The following is a 23,830-nucleotide window of genomic DNA, read 5'->3' as shown; positions in this document are numbered from 1 at the left end:
CACAATTTACCTTCCTACTGAAGTTTGTCTTTAAATTTTTTTTAATGTTTATTCATTTTTGAGAGAGAGAGAGAGAACGAGGAAGGGGCAGAGAGAGGGGGCGACACAGAATCCAAAGCAGGCTCCAGGCTCTGAGCTCTCAGCACAGAAAATAGGAGTTGGTCAGGTGGCTGCTCTGGGCCTTTGTGTCCCCCAACCCCTGCTTGTCCCCTCTCCCCTCGCATACAGGCACGTACACATCCAGCAGAGACTAAGTGTTGTTGGTGTGTATCCTTGCACCAGAGGCCACGCTCTCGGGTGAGTGAGATGGTGAGCACGGAGTCATTTGATTAGGAGTTAGATTTGTGTTTCTTTGTTATGGCCACATTGTGTATTGCAATGGCAAAGATAACACAGAGAGATGTCTTGCTAGGCCTCATAAAACCAAACCCAGACAGTGCAGATGTTTGCAAAGCTGCGGCGATGGCGATGGAGGACACGCCTCTCTGCCTTTTCACCTCCTCGTCATCATAGGGCCCCGCTCAGGCAGTTCCATGTCTTCGTGGAACTCTCTCCAACCCTCTGCTCCCTCATGCCATCCACCTTGTCACGCTAGGTTCTCCAGGACCTATCTGGTACCTAGTGTGCAATCCTCTTGAGGACACAGGCTGTGTCTGTTACTTCTCTTAGGTTCCCTGCCATCCCGGGACAAGGTACAGTTGGTAAGTGATGGCGATTGGCACGCACCCGCATATCACAGGGCTCATCCTGCCACGGGCCAAAGAGAATGCTAGAAACTCTGCCCGCCTTTTCTCTTCTCTGAGGCTTTATTCAGTCTGTGCATGTCTTAGGAAACAGGGCAGAGAGGGCTGGAAATATTCTTGGAAATAGAGGTTAGGTTGCTTCCAAAGTTGCCATTTCAAAATAATTGTAGGTCAGAGGTGTTTTAGAGGTGCTTTCAATACTAGGGGTTTGGGTTTATGTCACCAGGGCAAAAACAGAACCTCGAGGTCCTCTCTGTAATGCCTATTTAAAGCAGCCAATTCCTCCTCTATATACTTTGTATACAGTCTGCTAACTAGGTATGTATATAATTTATGGTTTGTGTGTTTAGGACATTCCTTTTAAGATTATTATTAAAACACTGGTCAGATTGGATAAAAGCTACAAGCCTTTCCAGCTGTAAAGGTCTGTGGTTCAGTGATTTACAACCAACTTTACTAAATGGTGGAAAGGAAGCATTTTCTAGGAAGCTACACTTTGATTCTGGTCAAGCTCATTTAATATTTATAATTTAAATTCAACCCACTATTGTGGTTTATTTGAAAATCAGCCCATTTCTAATTTTGGACTTGACCCTGTAGTCACCTGGATTTTTCAACATTAAAAAATAGTTGGCCTTCAAATTCCTTGAGCATCCATCCTTTAAAAAAATTTTTTTTGGTTTATTTATTTTTGAGACAGAGACAGAGCACGAGTGGGGGAGGGGCAGAGAGAAAGAGAGACACAGAATCTGAAACAGGCTCCAGGCTCTGAGCTGTCCCCACAGAACCCAATGCAGGGCTCGAACCCACAAACTGTGTGATCATGACCAGAGCCAAAGTCATACACTTAACCAACTGAGCCACCCAGGCACCCCAAGCATCCATCCTTTTCGAACCTTATACTTTTAGGGGCGCCTGGCTGGCTCAGTCAGCAGAGCATGTGACTCTTGATCTCAGCATTGTAAATTTGAGCCACATGTTGGGCATACAGATTACCTAAAAATAAAATCTTTAAAAAAAAAAAAAAGAACGTTTTACTTCTAATCGTTGAAGAGTTACACCAGATCTTTCCTCTCCTTGAGTCTTTCCTGAGCATCCCTCTTCCTTTTTACTGAACTGGGTGTTCTGTGCTGGGAAGAGGCCCACCTCCTTCTTGGATACTAGGCACTAGGGCCTACGTGGTGTTAAATGAGAGACTAGCCAGGCACCCAGGACCATCTAGATCTGGTCTGCCAGTCTCCTCTCCTCCCTGTGGGGATTCTGAGGAGGACATGCACAGAGACCTGAAGCAAGTTCTGCTTTTACTTTGAAATCTGGGCTACTTGATGCTAACCTGCTAACCAGCGTTCTGGTATACCTCCTACCCCCCCCATTCCCTTAGATCTAAATTCTGAGACTTTACTCTCCCTACCTAACCACAGGATCGAGGCACCCTAGGCACATGTGCAGGAGCACTGAGGAAGCCGGTCAGACTTGCCAGAGGCAGGCCAGGAGCAGGCCCAGCTGGCACCCTGTAGAAGGGAAGTTAAGAGAGAGTGAGGCAGGGGTGTGTGCCTATGACACTTGGCTGCTCCATCTACCAGTAACTGTGACCCAGTGGATGTCCTGGCACTTAGGCTGGTCAGATGAGCCGCGCTCCTCTGGAGGTGAGCATTAGCGCAGCCACCGGAGCCTGGCCCGGGGAGGTGGGGCTCCCTATTAAAAACATGAAGGGATTCGACCACATGATCTCAAAGATCCTTTCTAGCTCCAGCATCTGTTATTCCAAACAAACCCAGCCTTTGTGTTCTGTGCCTCCTTTCTTTCCTCACTCTGCCACAGAGAAACGTGCACGTAGCACCACCTCGTCTGGGGCCCGACTTAGCCAGGAGTTCCCTGCCTCCGAAAATAAATTGTATGCCAGGGATGTATGTGGTAAAGCAGGGATAGACCCAGACAGCTAACTCACATTTTTAAAAAGAGATCAGAAATCATTTGAAATGATTTTTCTTGCTGCTTTATATCTTTCTGTACTTTCCATATTTCTATAATGACCATGTACCATTTGATCATTGGGGGGAAATAAGTAAAGCAGCCCACAGGGGAAAATGTTCTCTTATAAAGGCAGAAAGAGATCTGTGTATATTGAATTGTGTGAAAATGGCTATAGTTGAGCACTAAATTTAGTACTGAGCTTCCTGGAAACCAGGGCACAAAGGGAAACCGGGTGGGGCATGTGATCATTGTCAGATAAAGTAAGCATACAGTTTCATCCACGAGCACAAGTGTTTTGGGGGCAGTGAATTCTAAGAGGACTATTTATATAAGGAATGTTGAGAATCGTGATAGAAGAATGCCATCAGTTGCTGTTTGGAGGAAATTGTGCTAATGTTCTTTAAAAGGTGATATTTTATATAGATTCTCAGTAGGAGCTGAGGGCGTAATAATGGATCTCAACTCATGAAAGTACTTCTGTGGGTAGCTGCGCTAATGTGGTCCAGGTAAATTACCTTGTGGTGATTTCACTTTGTAAAGGAAGAGAGCATAAATAACACAGAGGATTATAGACTTAGTGTATCTTTCTCAGCGATCAGCTGTTTCAGCCGATTTTTGGCAGGTTCTGGACAGCAGTCAAGCCAAGGTTGAGCACTCGCTGCATGCCTGAGGTTCCAGCATTTTCTGTTGTGGTTGGAGAGGGATGTATATACTTCTACCAGATGAGTGTGCATTCTTTCCACCCCCTGTTATAAAGATTAGGGAACTTGGCTTGTTTCTGCTCCCAACTGGATGGTCTTCCCATTTTTGGATGAGTGCCTCAAGGGTAGAAATGAGCAAGGAAGGGCAGTTATTAAATAACCAATATTGCTGGCCTGTCGATTGGAAATATGGCAGATTTCCCCCTAGATGTGTTCAGCAGGTGCTCATCGAAGAGTATAAATAAGTGGTGGTTATAGAGGTGCTTTTATTTTTTTCCCCTTTTACAAAGAGGCACCACAGGCATAGGAGCATTCACACTGCTTCATAGCTTTATCGTGAGGATTAAGTGAGGTTATGTAATCAAGTACTTAGCACAACGTATAAAAGTGTATATCAAATACGGCACATAGTGCTTGGTGAGTAAGTGGCAGCTTGGAATAATGCCGGTGAGATGGTGAAGCAGCATTCTGCAGGCTCTCAGTCAGAGTGAATACAGCCATTTTCCTTCCGTGGCTTTCAGCATTTGTGACTTCTGTAATTGTGTTTCTGTGACCATTGATTTGCTATACAGGTGTGGAGGCTGAGTCCAATACAACCGCCTCTGTGCAGTGAATCAATGAAGTAATGCTGTTGACTGGGGATAAAAGTGATTTGAAAGAGCACCCAGCAACCGAGGAGGATGTAGATGATGGTTCTAATGACTTAGGCCTGAGAGGCTAAGCAGTTAGTGAGGATTTGGGGCACGTCTATATGATGGGTTCCTTTTTTTATACTAATGTGTTTTTATTTGGTTGTTTTTGTTTTTCAGTAAGGGGGGGTTCAAGGTGGCTGGGACTCCACTTTGGGGTCCAGTCTATTTGTGTGGCTTGCTTACATCTTCATTTTGCTTTCATCGCAGCCCAGTGGCTGGAGCTGCCTGCTGTGTTCCAGGTATAGCACAGGTCCCATGGTTTGTACAAGAGTAAGAGGAGCTTTTGTTTCCTATGTGCTCTCTCTCTCTAATTATATCAATATTTATCTGTGCTTTGGTCACAAGTGCACATAGGACTGGTCTCAAGTGACCATTTATAATGAAATCTTAATTCTGCCCTTTCTGGGTCACAGATAACAGCATGAAACCTTTCATTAGATATAGAGTACTTTTTATTATTTTTGGCTTGAAAAGAAAAATGTTTTTTCTCCCCTTTGGATCTTGCCCGCCATGTTTCTTCCCACTCACCAAGCTTTCCTGCAGAATATTCCTGTTTGGAATGAGGACGTCAATGTGCCCTTCCGGAGGCCGGTTCTCAGGGTGTCCTTTGGAAAGTTCTTTGTGGAAGGGAGACATGAGCAAGCCACCTGTACTCCTGTGGAACAGACTGCATTTTGACCAAAATGGCCTCTCATTCCATTTTTGAGGTTCTTGGCAAATTAATCCAGTGTCTGCCATCCTGCCATCCTTTTCATCAGAAAACCAGTTCCCAGCCTGGAGTCCGTGACTTACTAGGGGTCCACTGGGGTAGTATGGACGCTTGAGAGTTCATGTCCAAAGCCTAATGAGGCTAACTATAATAACAGAGCCTATTTGCTTTTGGATGGAATTAAATCAAATCAGTGGGGTAACATTGAGTATCTCCTGCTGATTAGAAGCTCTGTTATTTCTTAAATGCAGTACAGTTAATGGTCTTTCAAAACATAAGGGTGAAGGTGGCCATGAGGTGGGAAATAATGAAGAACCCTTAATGGTGACAAGGCCAGAAATTATTGCTCGAGACTAATGTTATTCCCTCTGTGGTCTGCAGAGCCCTGGCATCCTCAGTGGTGACCTGGGGGCTGGGCGCCTTGAACTGCCTTACTTTTATTCATTTTTACGTATGTGTTTTATAGCATTTGAACAAAAGGATTACATTGCTAAAATAAAACAAAACAAAAACCTGTACCTTATCACAATGGCCTGTCCCTGCATGATCTGTAAGGTGGAATTCAAGAATAGAAGTTTTTACCTTCCTCTGTAAAAGCCAAGGCCAAGAACGTCTAAAGGCTTTCTCCCATTTTCCTTTCAGCCAGAGTCGAAGCTTTTCATTGTGCTTGAAGGACCTCACTGCTTCTTCCTTTAGCGCTGTGAGAATCAGAGCCTGTGAAGAGAGAGTGTCAGATATGTTTGTCTACATTAAGTCCACATTATCTAGATTTATCCAACAAAATGTAATAAACATTATTTGTATCTAGTACATCCCTGATTTTCTTAAACTCTTGAGTAGTCTTTTAAAAAATTTTTTTAATGTTTATTCATTTTTTTTTTTGAGAGAGAGATGGAGACCTAGTGTGAGTAGAGGAGGGGCAGAGGGAGAGAGGGAGACACAGAATCTAAAGCAGGCTCCAGGCTCTGAGCTGTCAGCACAGAGCCCGATGTGGGGCTCTAACTCGTGAACTGTGAAATCGTGACGTGAGCTGAAGTTGGATGCCCAACTGACTGAGCCACCCAGGTGCCCCTTGAGTAGTCTTTTTATTAAGTTTTTTTTTTTTTTTTAATGTTCATTTACTTTTGAGAGAGAGAGAGCATGAGCAGGGGAGGGACAGAGAGAGAGGGAGGCACAGAATATGAAGCAGGCTCCAAGCTCTGAGCTGTCAGCACAGAGCCTGACACAGGGCTGAAATTCACGGACCACAAGATCATGACCTGAACCTAAGTCGGAGGCTTAACCAACTGAGCCACTCAGGCACCCCCAACTCTTTAAGAGTAGTCTTAAAGTGTATTTCCTTCTGTTTTAGCTTCTGGAAGCACGGAGATGCTTAACAACTCCACTACGCTCCGAAGGGCTTTGGTGAATGGGACAGAGGGTGTGCATGTTACCACCATGCTCCCCAGTGGTGTCCCAAGGATGCTTCAGTCTTTAACCGGCAGTCCGCCACCTCTGAATGAGACAGAGCATTCCCCCGAGGACTCAGAAATTGCCACGACTTCAGTATCAGCCCGTTCTTCACCCTTTGAGGCAGAGTTGAGAAGAAACAGTGGAGTAATCAGGAATGCAGGGGATGGGGAATTCATTGAGCCATCCACAGAAGATGGATTTGTCCTCACATCTTCTGGGGTCTCAGTGGGATTCTGGCAAAATGACTCCCCAAGTAAGTATTTAATTTTTATTTGATCTATCACGGACATTTACAAACTATGGGATTATCTTAAAAGATCGAAGACCATTTGAAATCTCAAAAAAAAAAAATGCTGTATTCTTAGCTAACACTGTCTCCTTTATCTGGTATACCACATTATCATATTTTGACTTGCATCCATACGAGAACATTGTGAAGCTCGTCAGACAGGCATCATTCCTCCTGCTCTTTTATAGATGAGGAAACTCAGGCCCCGAGGATTTAAGAAATGAGGGCACAGTCATGTAGCTCACTTATGGCAGAGCTGGGAGCCCGGCCTCAGAGTGGTCACTGTCGACCGCATGTTATTGCCCTGTAGGATTGTCTTCAAAGTGAGGTCCGGCCTGCTCTTCCAGCTTTGTTGGAGCTGTTTTATATACAGATCTTTCTTCCAAATAAAATGTGCAGGCATAAATATATTCCTCCACGTTCATGGCTTCAGTATATGCCCTCTAGTTGATTTTTGGTTTGCTATACTTGAAAATTAGAATAATCTTTATTAATAACAGATTGTTTTAGAAAGATGCATGTGACTAAGCACTGTAGGTAGGTACATCATGTTTGTTGGACATAACGTACTCCTTCCCTTGACCACTTTTGGGGAAGAGAGTTAAACACCCAACCTGTGAGTTACTCTGCTACTTTGCACCTGCTCTTTAAAGGCTCCCTTCTTCACACAATGCTTATTTTTAGTATTGCTATCTTACTGACACCAAAGAGTTTTAAAATAATTACTTAGAATATGAAAATGCACATCAGGTTACACAGAAAATAAATACCATACAGGATCCTTGCAAAGGGAATCTTTCCCTAGAGAAGACTCACGTCTCAGTTGTTGGGAAATCTCTTTCACACCCATGTCATGGCATTTGTTTCCTTGACACCTTACAGCCTTGGGAGGAGACCAGCTTGCGAGCAGCTCGGACACACAGAATGGAAGCCCCATGTCTCAGACTGAGACCGTGTCTAGGTTGGTCCCGTCGGGCAGAAGTGGAGACAGCACAGCACGCTGGTTCTTGACCAACAGCAGGACAGTCACAGATGTGACAGGAAGCTCCACTTCCTATCCTGAAGTTGTGAATGCCTCGGTGTTGACCCAGTTCTCAGCCTCTGCATCCCAGTCTAGAGGAAGTGACACAACCCTGGGTGATAGGAGCTACTCTGAGCCAGCCACCGAGTCTTTGTCCTCATCCTCCTCAGAAAGTCTGGATTTCTCAGCACCACGTGATGAACGCTCAAGTGAGTTTCCACTTTGTAGAACTGCACGGCTCTGGGGGCAGAGGGCTTACGAGGCGCGTGCTCTTCTTTTCTTTTTAATGTTTATTCAGTTTTGAGAGTCAGAGAGACAGAGCATGAGTAGGGAGGGGTAGAGAGAGAGCAAGACACAGAATTGGAAGAAGGCTCCAGGCTCTGAGCTGTCAGCACAGAACCTGACTTGGGGATCGAACTCACGAACTGTGAGATCATGACCTGAGCCAAAGTCAGGCACTTAACCAACTGAGCCACGCAGGCACCCTGAGGTGTGTGCTCTTCTGTGGTACCATAAGGCTGTGTGTTAATGGAACTGCTCCAGAGGCCCCTCTGCTGTCACCATCTCCAGGCTATTCCTCTAGCTGTATATTCCCAATTCTTTTCTGGTACATCTCCCAGGAGCTGCTGTTGCCACCCGCCCCTCTCACACACCACTCGGGGACTTCTCTGGCCACATCCTTCCTGGCCCCGGAGCCCTCCCCACACCCCCATTCCTGCCTCGATCACACAGCTTCTGGGAGGGGAAAATATCACCTTCTCGTGGGTAGTTGTTCACCCCAAACCCGGGCATTCGTCAAGAGCAACTCTCCCCCTTGTCCAAACAGCTTTTATGGAGATATAATTCCCATTCTATGCAATTTGCCCATTTGAAGTATACAATTCAGTGTTTTTTAGTATATTTACAAAGTTGTGCAGCCACCACTACTAATTCCAGAGCACTTTCACCACCCCAGAAGGAAACCCGGTGCTCCTCAGCAGCCACTCCCTATTCTCTCCTCCTCCCAGCCTCTGACAACCACTTACTTTCTGTCTCTGTGGATTTCCCTATTCTAGACAGTTTATAGAGGAAATCATACAATAGGTGGCCTTTTGTGGTTTTCACGTAGCATAGTGTATTGGAGGTTTGTCCGTGTTGTAGCAGGTGACAGTACCTCGTTCCTTTGTGTGGCTGAGTACTGTTCCATTGCATGCATGTGCCACATTCGTTTAGCCTTCTGTCAACCATTGCACGTGTTGGGTTTTCCCACCTTTTGCCTGTTGTGAGTAGTAGGGTGGTGAACATTCCGGTACAAGTTTTTGTGTGGATGTGTGTTTTATTGTGTTATTTTTAAATTTTTTATTTTTTGGACATGTGTTTTAAATTCTCTTGGAATGGCTGGGTCATATGGCAGCCCTGTTTTCTGAGGAATCGTCAAACTGTTTTCCAAAGCGGCTGCGCCACTTTATATCGCCACCAGGAGTGGACGGGGATTCCGGTTTCTCTGCTTCTTCACTTCCTGTTGTTCATCTTATTTGATTCTAGTCATCCTGGGGGGTGTGAAGCGGTATCACAAGGGGTTCTGATTTGCGTTTTCTGGCTGACTAATGATGTTGTGTATCTTTTCACTTTTGAAAAAGTCTGTTCTGGTCTTTTTACCATTTTAAAAGTAGCTAGGAATTCCAGACTTGGACAGTATACCAGATATACCATTTGCAGACATTTCCCCCCATTCTGTGCGTTTTCTTTTCACTTTCTTGACAGTATCATTTGCTCCACAGGGGTTTTTAGTTTTGATGAAGTGCAGTTTATCAATTTGAGAAAACTTGTTTTTAGATGGTCCTTTTTAATAACATTTTTGGGTAATTTCATAAACCATTCTCAGCAACCTTGTCAATGTAAAGCATGTGCTGACTAAAGCGAAAATCCACTAATTGATCATTTAAGCTTATAACAGGTTTAAATTCTTACCTCTCCACCACTAGTAATAATAGCAGCTCCCTTTCCCCATATGAACATCCTAATTGATGAGGAAAACTCGCATTTATTACTACTGAGGTGATGCAGAAGAGCAGATGCTTATCATGAAAGAATACCACATGTATTTATTTATGCTCTTTCGTGTGTGCATGGAAAACGCATTACCTGTCTCCTAAACAAAAGGAGTCAATTTCCACCCTCACAATGTGGGGCTCAGCATTTCCTTCTCCTCAGACCAGGAGCTCAGGTGCCATAGCCTTCCCCACCCGCCTCTCCTCAGTACTAGGACCCTTCACTCTGTAGTGCGTGCACACTTGGCTTGTGTGGAAATTGTGATTCAGTGTGAGCAGGTCTTAGGGTCCAGTTATAAAGAGTCCCAAAAGGAACAACCTCCCTCCTGAAACCAGCTCGCTGTTGGTTAACCAAGTGCCTTGTCTCATTTGCTGTGAATCACTCAGAGTGGACTGATTCTGCCATCCAGTCCCTCAGTGTTCTTGGTCTGTTCCTTTGCCTGAGTTTAGATGCAGCTCCTCCATTTCAGGTGATGACTCTCTACTTCCTTAACCCTGGAAGCCTGATGGGGTGGTTCACCTAAATTCCATTTAAGAGTCTTATAATCCTCCCATCCCAGGCCTTGTCCCCTCTGTCCAGGGAACTTTGCTCAGATACACGCGGCCCTCAAGCCTCTCCTGGTGAACTGTCCGTGGGTCTCTTAAGCCCTTCAGCCTGGTCAAGTCACATTTCTCCCTGCCTCCTGGCTGCCTCAGTGCTGCTGTAGCTCACTGTGCATCCCTGTCCCCGCACATTCCGTCTGCCAGTTAATGCAAACCTATCATGAAGTGAACTTAACTAACATGCAGCCTTACCTCTCTTTCCCATTGGGGTGTGTCCATCAAGAGCTAGCTGAGGGCACCTGACTGGCACAGTCAGAGGAATGTGCGTCTCTTGATCTCAGAGTTGTGACTTTGAGCCCCACATTTAAGATTGTTTGAGCTTAGGGCATAAAACATACACCCAAGAAAGGAGGAAAAGGGTATGTTTTCATGTATCATCTGTCCCCATTCCATCCTCACTGAGAAAATAAATAAATTCATTTTAAAAAAAACAAAAATAACACAAAACAGAAAATAAGCCCACTTTTAACCTCCAACCACCAGGCATTAAGGGGAAAAACCAAAACTCTGAAAGAATGGCAAACCCCACGTCAGTTCAGTTATCACTGTCCTACCAGGAGGTAAAAGCCTTTGGGGTCATGGGGGTCTCCCTCCTGGGCCTTGTCAGAAAATCTAAAACCCCAACGGGGTTGTTAGTCTTTTGCCGAGTATTCACCTCCCCTGCCACCACCACTGACTTCCCTGAGATAAACTGTTTGTTGTGTATCACAGAGCAGAAATACAGTATTGATCCTGTTTGCTGAAGTGGTAAACCTTCCCATAAATCCAGGTCACCTGAGCAGATATGCTGATCGGCAGTGCCTCCTGAGGTGGTGGTCATGATCCGTGTTAGCAAGGAACGACACATCTTGGGTTCCCACGTGTGAGCTTCACATAAAGACCAGGGAAAGCACAGGAAAGCACTTCGGCTAATTTGGTGCAGGAAGAGAGGCTCACTACCGAGGCTTCTGACAGTGCTGCTCCACGCCTATACTGACGGCCATCCCCTCTCCATCTCCTTGTAGCCACCGAAGATGGTCCTGAGCCTGGAGGCAGTTCTGTCTCGGAGGAGGGGACTTCCGAGGCCCCCCACCCGCACACTGCAGCTACTTTCCCCGGGACCGCAGAGCGCACGCTGCGGTCTCTCACCAACGCAAGCACAACTTCTGCAGAAGTGGGGCATTCTGTGGTAGCCGGAGAAACCGAGAGTGCCACCCAGCAGGGGAACGTGACTGTGACTGGTGACACCCACCTGGTCTCAGGTTCCCTGGCTGCCTCACCAGCCCTGGGAGGTGAGGAGCGGGATCTCTTCCAGCATTTCTTCAGCTCACCTGTCAGTGTATCCCAGTCCTAGAAGGACTGCGTTTGCTGTCAACCCGGAAAGTACCTTACAAGCTCTGTCTGAAGAGAACTTTCTGGGTTCTCTCACTTCCCCCCACCTAGCCCCATACACACTTGCCTAAGGCATTTACAGTGTTGTCCGCCAGGACACTTGGAATAAAGGAGACCAGCCAGTTGTGGCCAAGGCCAGTCTCCTGGGAAAGAAATATCTCATTATCATTACACAGAATGGAAAATTGGGAGGGTTTTCCTTTTTCCATCTAGATATAACAATTGTTCTTCTGGGGTCTTAAGAGCTTTTCAGATACCAATTTGCTTTTATCAGAAAAGGCATGTGGAAGGAATTTGGACCTATTTATTCCCTATTCTTCAGCCCCTGGCCACTTCTCTTTTATTACCATTTCCAGTGCCACCACCCGCACTCCTCCCAGGAGAGTAAATATACTCCGCACAGACCCTGCCCATTCCTGCCTTCCCACACTGCTCATTCAGGGCACTCGCCATCGAAAACCACCTCTCCAAAGAAAGTGTTTAGTTTGTGTTTGGGAGATTTCTTGTTTGTTTAGTTGGCCTAACTTTGGTTTTTCCATTTGCAGTCACTGGAATTAGCTACGATCAAGTGCGTGGCACGGACTTTGAACAGAAGGTTTCCAGCGACTACACAGACCATACCTACGTCTCCTCTACTTTCACCAAAGGAGAACGGGCATTGCTGTCCATTGTAGACAACAGTTCATCCCCGGACATAAGGGAGAGTTCCACCTCTTCTGCTAAGATCTCAAACTCTTCACATGCAGACTATTCTTCCTCTTCTCAGGTTCAGACTGAAAGAAGCAATGTGTCATCCTACGAGGGGGGGTATGGCCAGCCTTCCACTGAGTCTCTGTCTCTGAGCACGGCCAACCTTCCATCCTACACACCCACCGTTAACGTGCCAAACACGGTTCTTCTGGACACTGATGCTAGATCGATTGGCAATTCTTCTTCTTCTTCTCCGGGGCCCCCTTTGCCCCTGCCCTCAGTCTCCCAGTCCCACCAGTCCTTCTCTTCAATCTTACCATCAACCGGAGCCTCTACTCTTCTGGTGCCGTCCACTCCCCATGCGCCCACACCTGTGTCTTCCTCACCAGCGTCCCTGACAGCGTCTACCCCGGCCTCACCGTCCACCTCCCAAGCAGCCCCACCACCTTCACCTTCTACCTGGGTCCTGCCTGTGACTCCAGTTCAGACGGCGACAGTGGCATTGTCTGTGGCAGTGCTCCCTGGTAGTCAAACAGCAGATCCCAAGAACCAGAGTAACCCATACCATGAGGAAGTTATTACAGAGTCAAAGTCGCTGAGCCTGGAGTCCCTGCCTGCAGAGGCCACCGGAGCTGGAACAGTGAGGTCTACATCAGGGATTCCTATGCCCTCGGCCTTAACAGGGTCCTCCACCGAGCACACCCTTCCACCCACGAGCACTGGCATAACCCGAACATCTCCAGGTTTCACAACCACCATTCCTGAGACCTCTCATCCCCCCACCCCTGCGTCAACCACAGCAGCCCTGATGGCCGACCCCACAACAGCCCATACTACTGCTGGAAAACAGCTCTTGCCAACCAGCCCTGAAATTCCAGCACCGCAAATTTCAACAGAAAGTGCTGTCACCACAGAAAGGAGCCAAGCCCGTGTAGACGCTACCACCTGGTTGGTGCCCCTGACCAGTGTACCCACATCAGCAAAAGGACTGACCACGGGGCTCAGTGTGACCGAAGAGTACAGCCCGGCTTCACACTTCCTCAGAACATCTCCTTCTCCCCAGACCACAGGCGTTTCCACGGCCAAAGTGTTGACTCCTAGACCTACGACCTTTGCTGCTCGGGGCAGCACGCGACCACCGACAGCACCGTCATCGGCAGCTCCAGGTAGAAGGTGGTCACACAAGGACACTGCGAGCTGCACAGGCTCGGGGTTCCTGTGATTGTGTGGCAGATTTGCAATAGTTCAGTGTCTGTGTTGTCCTCTTGTATCGTAAAGTCACACATGACTTAATTTGCTACCTCTGAGTTATCTAGCTCTCCCTAAAGAAAGAGGTGAGGATGCCACTGGCTGTGTGTGCTGTCAGTAGATAGCGCCACGGTGGCTTATAAATTCCCAAAAGTTCAAGAGCCTTTCAAGCCTGCCTTTAAGTCTTCCGAGGCCAGAGCGAGGCAGTGATGTGGGATTGGACGGTGGAAAAATTGCCATTGAGGAGCTTTAGGTGGCCCTTCTGAGACAGGGAGTGAGTAGGCCCTGTTCCCCGGTCAGAGCCCTGAGCCTCTCAGTCAGCCAGCCTCTCAGTCACCGGGAAGGCTTCTCTTGATTCAAGGGAGGCCGGGGCTCCTTGGTCTTCCCAAGAATCTGTTGCTAGTTGACAAATGAGGATAAAGGGATGATGAACTAACCATTTCCTATAGTGACAGGGAGACCTGAGCTCCTTTACATTGCTCTGAAGGTTATCGTTATATTCGTGTTGAAGTGGCTGGTATGAGGGAAATAAAACCATTCACATGATTCCATAGTTCAAGGAAAGGCTGAAGGAATTAGAACAGTGTATCTTTTGATGCCGTGTTCAAATTTGTACATTTGGCTTGTCCAAACCCAGGAAAAGAAAACTTCGAAGGGCTTATATGGAGCCTGACATCTTTATTTTCGTTTTTTAAATTAATTTTTTAAATCTTTATTTATCTTTGAGAGAGAGACAGAGCACAAGCGGGGGAGGGGCAGAGAGAGAGAGGGAGACACAGAATCTGAAGTTGCCTCCGGGCTCTGAGCTGTCAGCACAGAACCCGATGTGGGGCTCGAACTCGCAAAGCGTGAAATCATGACCTGAGCTGAAGTTGGACACTTAACCAGCTGAGCCACCCAGGTGCCCCTGGAGCCTGACGTCAGAAGGAAGGAGGAAAAAAGAAAAGCCCTTTGTAGTAACTAGAGCAGGGAGCTCAGTTAGTGTCCGAGTTCCAGCCAGTCAACCACGGTCAGCCTGGGGGTTGGAGGGCCATGACCACCCCTGCCGCCAGCCTCCCATGGCAGGCGTTTCAGTGTCTCCTTTGTGCCAGCAATTTGAACACCTTCAGGAAATGAAAGGTGGATCCTTCTCCAGGGAAGTTGGGAGCCCTGCTTCGGGATTCACAGGGCTTCGTTTCCAGCCAAATCTATTCCAATACCAGATGGAACATAATTCACAAATCTCCCTTAAAGCCGATTATAGTCATTACAATGGTAACTGTAGGTGAGAATAAGTGGCATCATTACTGGCTGCTAATATATTTTATTTTATGACAGTATCCACGGTACGGTGTCTGGTTATGCAGGCCCTGTGCCTCTGTGTGTGGTTTTAGGTATATTGAAAGTAGCCTTGCAAAATAGGAACACCGTCTTTAGGTTTCAACTCCCTTGTTTTCAGGGTTATTTTTTTGGCATGATGACTCTTGACTCCTACCTTCTTTTTTTCATTCTTCCAGTGACTTTTCTGCTTGGAAATCATGCAGTTATGTTGTGGGTTTTGGCTTCTCTGAGCACGTGTCAGAAGGATTTATGAGGCAGTTATTACATAACTGGAGCATGGCAGTGCTGGTTATAGATCCCAAAACAGACAGTTGTGGTCTCCGCCCCGGGAGTCTAAGATGATGCAGAAGCCTGGGTACCTTAGGACCTGGATGAACCAGATAGGGCTCATCGGCACATTATGTAAAGAGAGGTCAACGTAGTGCACATCGATTGTTTTTCCAAATGATCACACTGTATGTGGAGCCCCAGGTGTATTTTGAGATTATTTGGAAAGGGGGAATCATTGAGCAGGGAGGATGGTTAATCAGGACCCTAACTCTCCCTCCCTCCCCCGCCCAAACATGCATTTTAAATTGGCAGGGATTCAAGTAGAATTTTCTGAGTATCAAAGGCAATATAATCATCAGCCTTGAACTGAGCGACCTGTAAGCAGCATTAGGATTTGAACCAGTTCTTGCATCCAGAGACGCAATTGTCTAACGCATGTGCACGTACACAAACCGCTGCCAGGATCCAGTCCCTCTGCAGCTCTTCTGCACCTCCCGGGAACCTGTTCTATTTTAGTAGTGCGACCTCTCAGGGCAAGTAAACAGAAAGAAGCAAAAGTCAAATATTAGCCAGGAGAACTAAATATTTACCTAGAGCTGCTCTTCTATTTCCTATGTGATTAACTGCTTTATTCCTGGCATGTGTTCCTAGTTAACAGCTGCGCCCCTAACCCTTGTCTTCATGATGGGAAATGCTCCGTGGACTCCAGCAGCCGTGGGTATCGATGCGTGTGCTCACCTTCCTGGCAAGGGGATGACTGCAGTGTGGGTAAGAGGAAAAGTGCTCTCCACTGGTCCGTACCACAGTATGTCCTTGAGATAGGCAACAATGCTGTGTTCCTTCCAAATGTAGGAGAGTAAGATTTTCTGAAATTAAAACCCTGCTGATTTGAGAGTTGGCATACTTAGGTGTTGTCTGCGGAGTAGCATCAGACAGTAACACTGACACGTCTCCATGATCTGGCTCCATTTGGTGGGCTCCCTACTCCCCCACCGCACTGGACCCTCTACAGCTCCCTAAAGACTCCTATGCTTTCCCACTTCTGGCCTTCGCTGCCGGTGCCTCAACCTGCACCCCCACCCCCATCTGCTTTTTAAAGTCCTTCTGGTCCCAGTTGAGATATTTGAAATAGTCCTTAATTCTCCCTTCCATCGGAATCTCCTACTCTCTCTGTACTTTCAAATCCTGATTTGTATTTCTAGTTAGTCATTTACATGACGGCCTCCACCCACCATAGATAGGCAGCCCCTTGAGGACAAGGGCAGCTTCCTCCTCATCTCTGAGGCCCTGCTGCACCCATGCCATTTGGCCCTTAGGAAGGGCCCTCTGTGTGGGATAATGGTTCTGCTGCCAGCGCAGGTTCAGCGTGGCCCTGTTTTCTCTCCTCTGCAGACGTGAACGAATGCCTCTTGAACCTCTGCCCACCCCTGGCCACGTGCAACAATACTCAGGGATCCTATGCCTGCAAATGCCCGGTTGGGTACCAGTTGGAAAAAGGAATATGCAATTTGGGTAAGAGAATTCATCTATCTTGGAATTTATTCTGTACCACTATATATTTTTAAAAATAGCATTTATTGTTTTCCTACCTAAACAAAATCAGGATATTTTCCAAGGTGGAAACCTAAGGAATATAGAAAGAATTAAAGATGCTGCCTGTTTTTGAACCAGAGATGGAGCACCTTATTTGCAATCTTTTTACTGTGGATTATGTTTTTATATAATTGAAACCATGTGGTATTTGTACAAACATCCTATCTTAAATATTTTTCTGCATTATTACAAAAATTTTACAAACTTCCTAATGATTACGCGATAGTCCATTGTTTGTGCATAACACTATTTGCTTAACCGTTCCACCCTACAGTTAGGAAAAATATATATCAAAAGGATATTCTAACTACGTAGTAAAGAAAATTTTTTTAGGGAGAGAAAAAAGAGAGAATAAAACACTGATTGTCCTACCACATTCACACATTCTTTTCAGTTTTGAAAATGATCTTCATGGTCCTGGTTATAGGCAGATACATTTTTCCAAAGCTGCCATAATTGTACCATACAGATTGTCATATTTCATTCCCTGATTTGATAGTCCTGAAGCTGGTTGATTTTTAGATATAATCTCCAGCTTACATGTTACAAAGCAAACAGCCCAAATGAAAACTAAGGTCCTGACAAGGTGCTAAGCGGCTGAGCATCTACACCTGTTTGATGAGAGGCCACGTTCCAGCCCACAGCTCTCATCACATAATAACGTGTTCATCAGAAAAGCTTTCTTGCACATGGGGTATAACCTTGTGTTAGAGTGTTGAGTTCAACATGGAACTTGTCAAAGAAATTAGAAGTGAAGGGCATAGAGTTATCTACTCTGGGTAAGGAAACTGGTAGGTAAAGCAACTCATCTTTGATTGACCAGTGTGATACTTAACACACAAAAAGTGCTCAGTAAATTTTTTTTTTTGAGAGAATGAATGTCTGTGACCTTTGAAAAGTGATATTTGCATGAATTAACAGGTTGAGGGGAATCATCAGATTTTTTAAAAAGATTGTGTCAAATGACAAAACTAGAAGGGCTAGGTAATGAGTTTGATGCCTCTTATTTGAGGGAGAACAGTCATGGACTAGGGGAGTACGGGGGCCTCACAGGTGGTGGAGCTCTCTCCCGGAGAGGTTTTGGGCAAGCATGAGTTTTATAGTGGTAGAAGCGGCATTACTTCTGAAACAGGGCATGATCGGCTAGGCTTGTGTCTCTGCCCTTATTTCGAAAGATCAAGGATGATGGAGTAAGCATAGAGCCCAGAGTTGACTTGGCATTGGCAAATTGGCCAACTGCATATGCTGCGTTTCTGGTCACAGGGGGCATTTGCAGAACTTGAAAGTTCTGGCACCTTGGGCAGGTGGCACCTTGGGCAGGAGCAGCTCCACCTTGGGCCTAGAAATCTAGTTCAAACAGTTGACGCCCTACTAAACTAATGGTAGGATTTTGGAAATTATTTAAAATACAAGGATCAGGTCGAAGCATTATTTAAAGGAAAAAAAATCTAGGCATATAGACATCAGTCAAAATCAACTCTTACTCTAATAGTTTATTTGCTTTTGGGTAACCTATTGCATTGAGCTGCCCCTTGGAAGAAATAGGCCAGGAGTCTCTGCTTTAAGAATGGAGGAGATGGAACCATTTTGTGTTGAAGCAGTGTGGAAAATGTCCTTGCCAGGAGCTCGGCTGCCTGGCTTCCAGCTGCAGAGCTACCACCTATGGCCCATGACCCCTGAGCCTCCATTTTCTCATCTGTAAAATCTGATCACCACCTGCTCTGCTTCCCACTCAAGGTTATTGTGAAGATCAAGTAAAATGAAGTATCTGAGCAAGCTTTGAAAATGGTGGAGTTCTCCAGATGGGAGATATCATTTAACATTAGCCCCCAACCTCTTGGACCAGAATTGAAAGTAATGAAAACACTAAGTACTCTGAATACAAAGTCATAATTATGGACCTTTTAAAAAATCATTTCTACAAAAAGAGTGAGGAAAACCAAAAAGCAGACTCTTAACTATAGCGAACAAACTGAGGGTTACCAGAGGGAGCTGGGTGGGAGGATGGGAAAAATAGGTGATGGGGGTTAAGGGGGGCACTTGTCATGAGCACATGGTGATGTATGGAAGTGTCGAATCACTATACTGTACATCTGAAATGAATATAACACTATGGTGACTATACTGGAATTGAAATTAAAAACAGGGTCGCCTGGGTGGCTCAGTCAGTTAAGTGTCCGACTTCGGTTCAGGCCCTGATCACATGGTTCATGGGTTCAAGCCCCACATCGGGCTCTGTGCTGATGGCTAGCTGAGAGCCTGGAGCCTGCTTCAGATTCTGTATCTCCCTCTCTCTCTGACCCTCCCCTGCTCACGCTGTCTCTCTCTCTCTCAGAAATAAATAAAACATTTAAAAATTCTTTTTAAAAAAGAAATGAAAAACTTAGTAAATAAAAAAGTAAATAATTTAAAAAATCATTTATATAACCTATATAAGTCAACAGTTGCATGTGAAGTAACAAATTGCCTTAAAGCCGGACGATGAAAGGCAGACATGAAGACGTCAGGGTGCCTGGCAGAGTGCTGGGGCTGCAGGACAGGACACTGCTCTCAAAGCAGAGGCTACATTTACTGTCATGATTCAGAAGAGATATGTGTACGTAACATTGACAGTATGTGTATTGCCATCTAGAGAGTCTGGGCATCATCCTAGATGGGTGAGAAAAAGGAAGACGAAGGCGTGGGGTGGAAGTTCTGGAAGCCTGCGTGCAGTGTCCCACAGGCATCACAGTTCCAGGAGGAGAGCCGTTCTTTTGTGTTAACAATCATCTTTCCCTTTTCAAGTCATTTAGCTTCATTGTTCATAAACATCAGAGGAACATGCAAATTAGAGCATGCTGAAATGCTTTCATTTGGCCAAGAATGTTTTCAAAGAGCTCCCTGCTGCTCGGAAAGAGTCCTAAGCAGCTGGCTTCACTGAACTGTAGAACAAGCAAAAAGATGTTAAATAAGGATTAAGGGCTTTAGACAGTAAGTATAAGATGTTAAATGTGTTCCCTGGCTCATTTGTGGGCTTTTTTCTTAATTCAGCAGGCAAGCTTTCTGTGAAAGAGCAGCTTCGTGGGTTCCCGGCTTTGGGGTCTTTTTTTTCCCTCCCTGTCCAGAGGGAAAGATAAGAAGTTAATATAAAGGAAGAGAAGAGGCAGATAGAAAGCATGCTATGCTAATTTTTGGTCGCCTGCCCATTTGTAAGTTCCATTCTCCTCAGGCCCAATCAGCACAAAGTGATGAGTACAGTTTTATTTTATGAGTAAAATGGGCCTTGGAAACGGGGCTGCTGTCTTTCAGGTCTGAACTCAAACAATATCTTGAATCTGGGTTGTTTGCATTGCATGGCTTGTGACCATGGGGCCTGGCAGTCCCACTCTACAGATGTTTGGCACCTTCCTCCACAGCATCTCAGTCATCCTGAATCCGTCGGCTGATTCTGGAAGTCTCTTTCATCAGCAACAAAATGGGCATTTCCTCTAAGTGAGAGGGATGGCGGCTGATGGGGTAACTGATGAGAAGAGGAAACCAAAGCCTGCCCTTGTAGCTGAGGGCTTCGCAGCGTAGGCTAGAGAACAATAGTGTTTCTCTATCGAAAGCTTTCTCAAGCCTGATGAGTGTGTTCTGTGCTTGACCCCACGTCCCCTCCCCCTCCTCCTGGGATTATGTCATTTAGGCCAGCTGGCCTTTCTTCCTTGTCCCAGCTTCACTGAGCATCTATTATGTAGGAGGGCCCTGGAGAGGGGTCAGGTGGCTCCTCCCAGCAGCCCGCGAGCATGTGCAAAAGGAGTTTCTGACCCAAAGGTTTACTGAGTCTGAGCCTTTTCCTCAGTTTAGCCCACCTTCCTAGGGAGGAGCTAGGAGAGGGAGAGGTGTTCTCCACCCTCAAGGAGAAAGACAGGCATCACGGTGGTCCTGTGAGGTGGAGGAAAGTGCTGTGCCAGAGATTTTCAAACACGCGGCTGTGCATTGGTCAGCCCATTGCATGGTCTCAACAGGTTATGTTCTCATTTTCAGTTAGGACCTTCGTGACAGAGTTTAAATTAAAGAAAACATTTCTCAATACCACCATGGAGAAACATTCAGACCTACGTGAAGTTGAAAATGAGATCACCAGAACAGTAAGTTTCCCGAAAGGCATCTTTCTTTGAGTCCTTTGTTTGCTACACCAGATTTAATTCAGAACTGGGAACCTCGTGGGGGATCAGCTATAGCTCCTGGGCTGTTATTCATTTCCATTATATTTGGGAGGTAAACTTCATGGTGAAATTAAAAGCCTCTTGGAAATTGAAAGGAGGTGCTGAGAGCCAGTGATGCCCAGTAGAAGCACTTCTTCAGTGTGCTCTCACATGTAGCCTTTATCAGTGGCTTGGCACTTCTTTTTCACGTGCAGAGTCATAGTTACAGACAGTTAGATGGTATGCACCAATAAGAACCATTGGCGAAGAGGAAAGATCCTGAAAACCCTACTCTCCCATCTGCAGTTGACATGCTGTGTGACTTTCACCCTCTGTTTCCAAACCTGGGGAGAATGACGTTCTTTTTCTTCGGGAGAGACATAATAGTTAATCCTGATTTTCCAGGGTTGAGAATTCACTGCAGAAATTGTCTAGGGGCCTTTGAGGAGCCTCAGTGGTTCAGCTGGTTAAGCATCAGACTTGCAGCTCAGGTCATGATCTCATTGTTCATGTATTCGAGCCCTGTGTCAGGCTCTGCGCTGACAGCTCGGAGCCTGGAGCCTGCTTTGGATTCTGTGTCTCCCTCTCTCTCTGCCCCTCTCCTGCTCACACTCTATCTTTCTCTCTCTCAAAAATAAATAAACATTTAAAAAAATTTTATTAAGATTATCTAGGGGGTTTTGATTGATTCCTCTTCTTTCCCTTTTTGTCAGGCAGGGGAAAAAATAAAGAAAAATTAAAAAGAAGGAAGACAAGATGAAAATGAAGCTCAGGGGCACCTGGCTAGCTCAGCCAGTTAAGCATCCAACTTTGGTTCAGGTCATGATCTCACAGTTCATGGGTTCAAGCCCTACATCAAGCTCTGTGCTGTCAGCATGTAGCCCGCTTCGGATCCTCTGTCCTCCATTCTCTCTGCCCTTCTCCCACTTGTGCTCTTGTCCTTTCTTTCAAAAAAACAGAAGAAGAAGAAGAAGAAGAAGCAGCAGCTCAGATAGTAAATTTTACGTCTCAACTGCTACCTGAGTCTAAGATTTAGTGTTTAAAACATTGAAAATTGCCATTAATAGAAGTTTTAGAGACTAATTGATTTCTGATTTCAGTTTTCCTTATTCTTTATAGGTTAGAGTATATTAGCCAAAACTTATAGGATTTTTTAGAACTATAGATTTTATTTGCCTAACATTTAGATTCCAGTTCTGTCTCTGTATCTACTGAACATCTACTCTGTGACAGGCACTTTGTCAGGTGCCTCACTCCTATAAGAGGTATTGCCAACACCTTTACAGCTAGAAAATTGAGAGGCCTTGAAGGTTAATGACATTGCCTGAATTCACACAGAGCAGGTGCAAAGTTAGGAAACAGTCTACTAGACTAGCCTCACTTCTGAGACCATTTGTAAGTTTAAGTTTGGGGATCCTCAAAACCACCCTCAGACTTGATAGCTTCTGTAAGGACTTCAGATCTCAGCGAAAGCTCTTAAACTAATGGTTGTGGTTTATTACAGTGAAAAGGTCCCTGTTACAATCAGCTATGGGAGAGACACATAGGGCAGAGTCCAGGAGGATCCCAGATTTGATGTGTCCAGTTGTCCTGTCTCCATGGCGCCATGCACCATGTTAACTCCTCTTGTCAATGATGTATACAGTATTCGTGGAGTATCGCTAACTAATGAAGCTCACCTGAGCCTTGGTGTCTAGAGCCAATATACGGACATAGTCAACTGCTCACATGGCTGACCTCAGTCTCTAGCCCCTTTCGAGGTTAGGCTAATACCATATAACCCAAAACTCCCACATAAATCATGTTGTTAGATATTTGGAGTGGTCCAGGCCCTGACGAAGGACATTCCAAAAGCTTATTGATTATCTTCTGGGAGCCAAGGGCCAGATCTCTGGGCAAGATTAAATTCTTGACTGTACAGTAGGATTTTATGTCTGCTAGCCCTATTTCTGGTGTTCCTGTCACCACCACAGCCACCTCTTGGGCATGCTGTAGGTCAGTGTTGCCCTCTAAGGGAATACAGGGGCTCGGAACCCCATGCAGAGGTGCCGTCCCTCCCAGTATACAGTGTACATACCTGACTTGTTCATTTTCACCCAGGATGAATGTATAATTTCCTAGTGATGTGACGTCCCCACTCCCAGAAACTAGACTAGAGAAGCTACTTTGGTGGCCTTTCCCAAGATACCATTCTGTTCTGAAATGTGCCTTTTCTGTTTTTACCTGGGGCCAAATTTTAAGTAATTATGCTACTGATGAATCATTGCCTATTGGAATATAAAACAATGTCATACAAAGCCAAAAGGTTTGATAACATCCCATGTTTGATCCCATCTTATGAACAGTAAAGTGTGTCTGACACACAGGCTTTGAAGACAGGCGTGTCTGCATAGGTCAAGGCTTTGCAACCTCCCGCTGCATAGAAGGAATCTCTAGCCTCCACTGTTGGGGAAGCAGAAAAGCAGGCATGGAACTTGATGCCCTAGAGGGATTTTCTGCTCTCTCTGAGGGCACAAGGCAAACACAGGGAGAGTCACTCTTAATTTGCTCTTGACAAAGGGGCTCTTGACCCGTGTAATGTAATTTCCCATGGAGAGCCCTTTTGAAGAGGACCTATCTTTGAGTTAGGTCAACTCACTGTAGATTATGAGGGGTCTGTGTCGGGCCTGCCAGAACGGGGGTAGCTGAAACCTTTTCAGTGAACCTCGTTCACTCTGCAAAGTCCAAATAAACAGTTGCCTCTGAGTTTTTTGAAACCCTGCGTCTTAGAAGAGATCTGTTCCTTTGAAGATGTTTTGCATCCAAGGGTGCTGTTCTGAACATCACTTCCTGCCAAGATTTTCCCCACTGATTTACTATCTGCCTCTTTCCCTTTGTACTCAGGGAACAACAGACAAGAGCAGAGAGGCATTTAAGACGGGAACAAAACAAGGACACCACTCCTCTGTAAAGCTGCCT

The 23,830-nt window shown here is 45.8% G+C and overlaps 1 protein-coding gene across 1 annotated transcript in view; it reads left to right on the top strand.

Annotated features, from left to right (window-relative positions):
- HEG1 (heart development protein with EGF like domains 1) overlaps positions 1 to 23,830 on the top strand; it is a gene marked incomplete at its 5' end in the record, with an annotated part of 83,187 nt that overhangs the window by 31,350 nt on the left and 28,007 nt on the right. The window contains 7 exons of the mRNA XM_039253035.1: positions 6,171 to 6,524; positions 7,443 to 7,790; positions 11,219 to 11,485; positions 12,131 to 13,441; positions 15,765 to 15,881; positions 16,506 to 16,625; positions 20,712 to 20,815. Of these exons, the coding sequence (XP_039108966.1) occupies positions 6,171 to 6,524; positions 7,443 to 7,790; positions 11,219 to 11,485; positions 12,131 to 13,441; positions 15,765 to 15,881; positions 16,506 to 16,625; positions 20,712 to 20,815 (2,621 nt within the window). The remainder of the gene's footprint in view (positions 1 to 6,170; positions 6,525 to 7,442; positions 7,791 to 11,218; positions 11,486 to 12,130; positions 13,442 to 15,764; positions 15,882 to 16,505; positions 16,626 to 20,711; positions 20,816 to 23,830) is intronic.

This window comes from Hyaena hyaena, unplaced genomic scaffold (genome assembly GCF_003009895.1).
Source record: "Hyaena hyaena isolate Hyena2069 unplaced genomic scaffold, ASM300989v1 scaffold_434, whole genome shotgun sequence".
Taxonomy (NCBI): domain Eukaryota; kingdom Metazoa; phylum Chordata; class Mammalia; order Carnivora; family Hyaenidae; genus Hyaena; species Hyaena hyaena.
The sequence above is the reverse complement of the archived record's forward strand: the minus strand, read 5'-3'. Positions and strand labels throughout refer to the sequence as shown.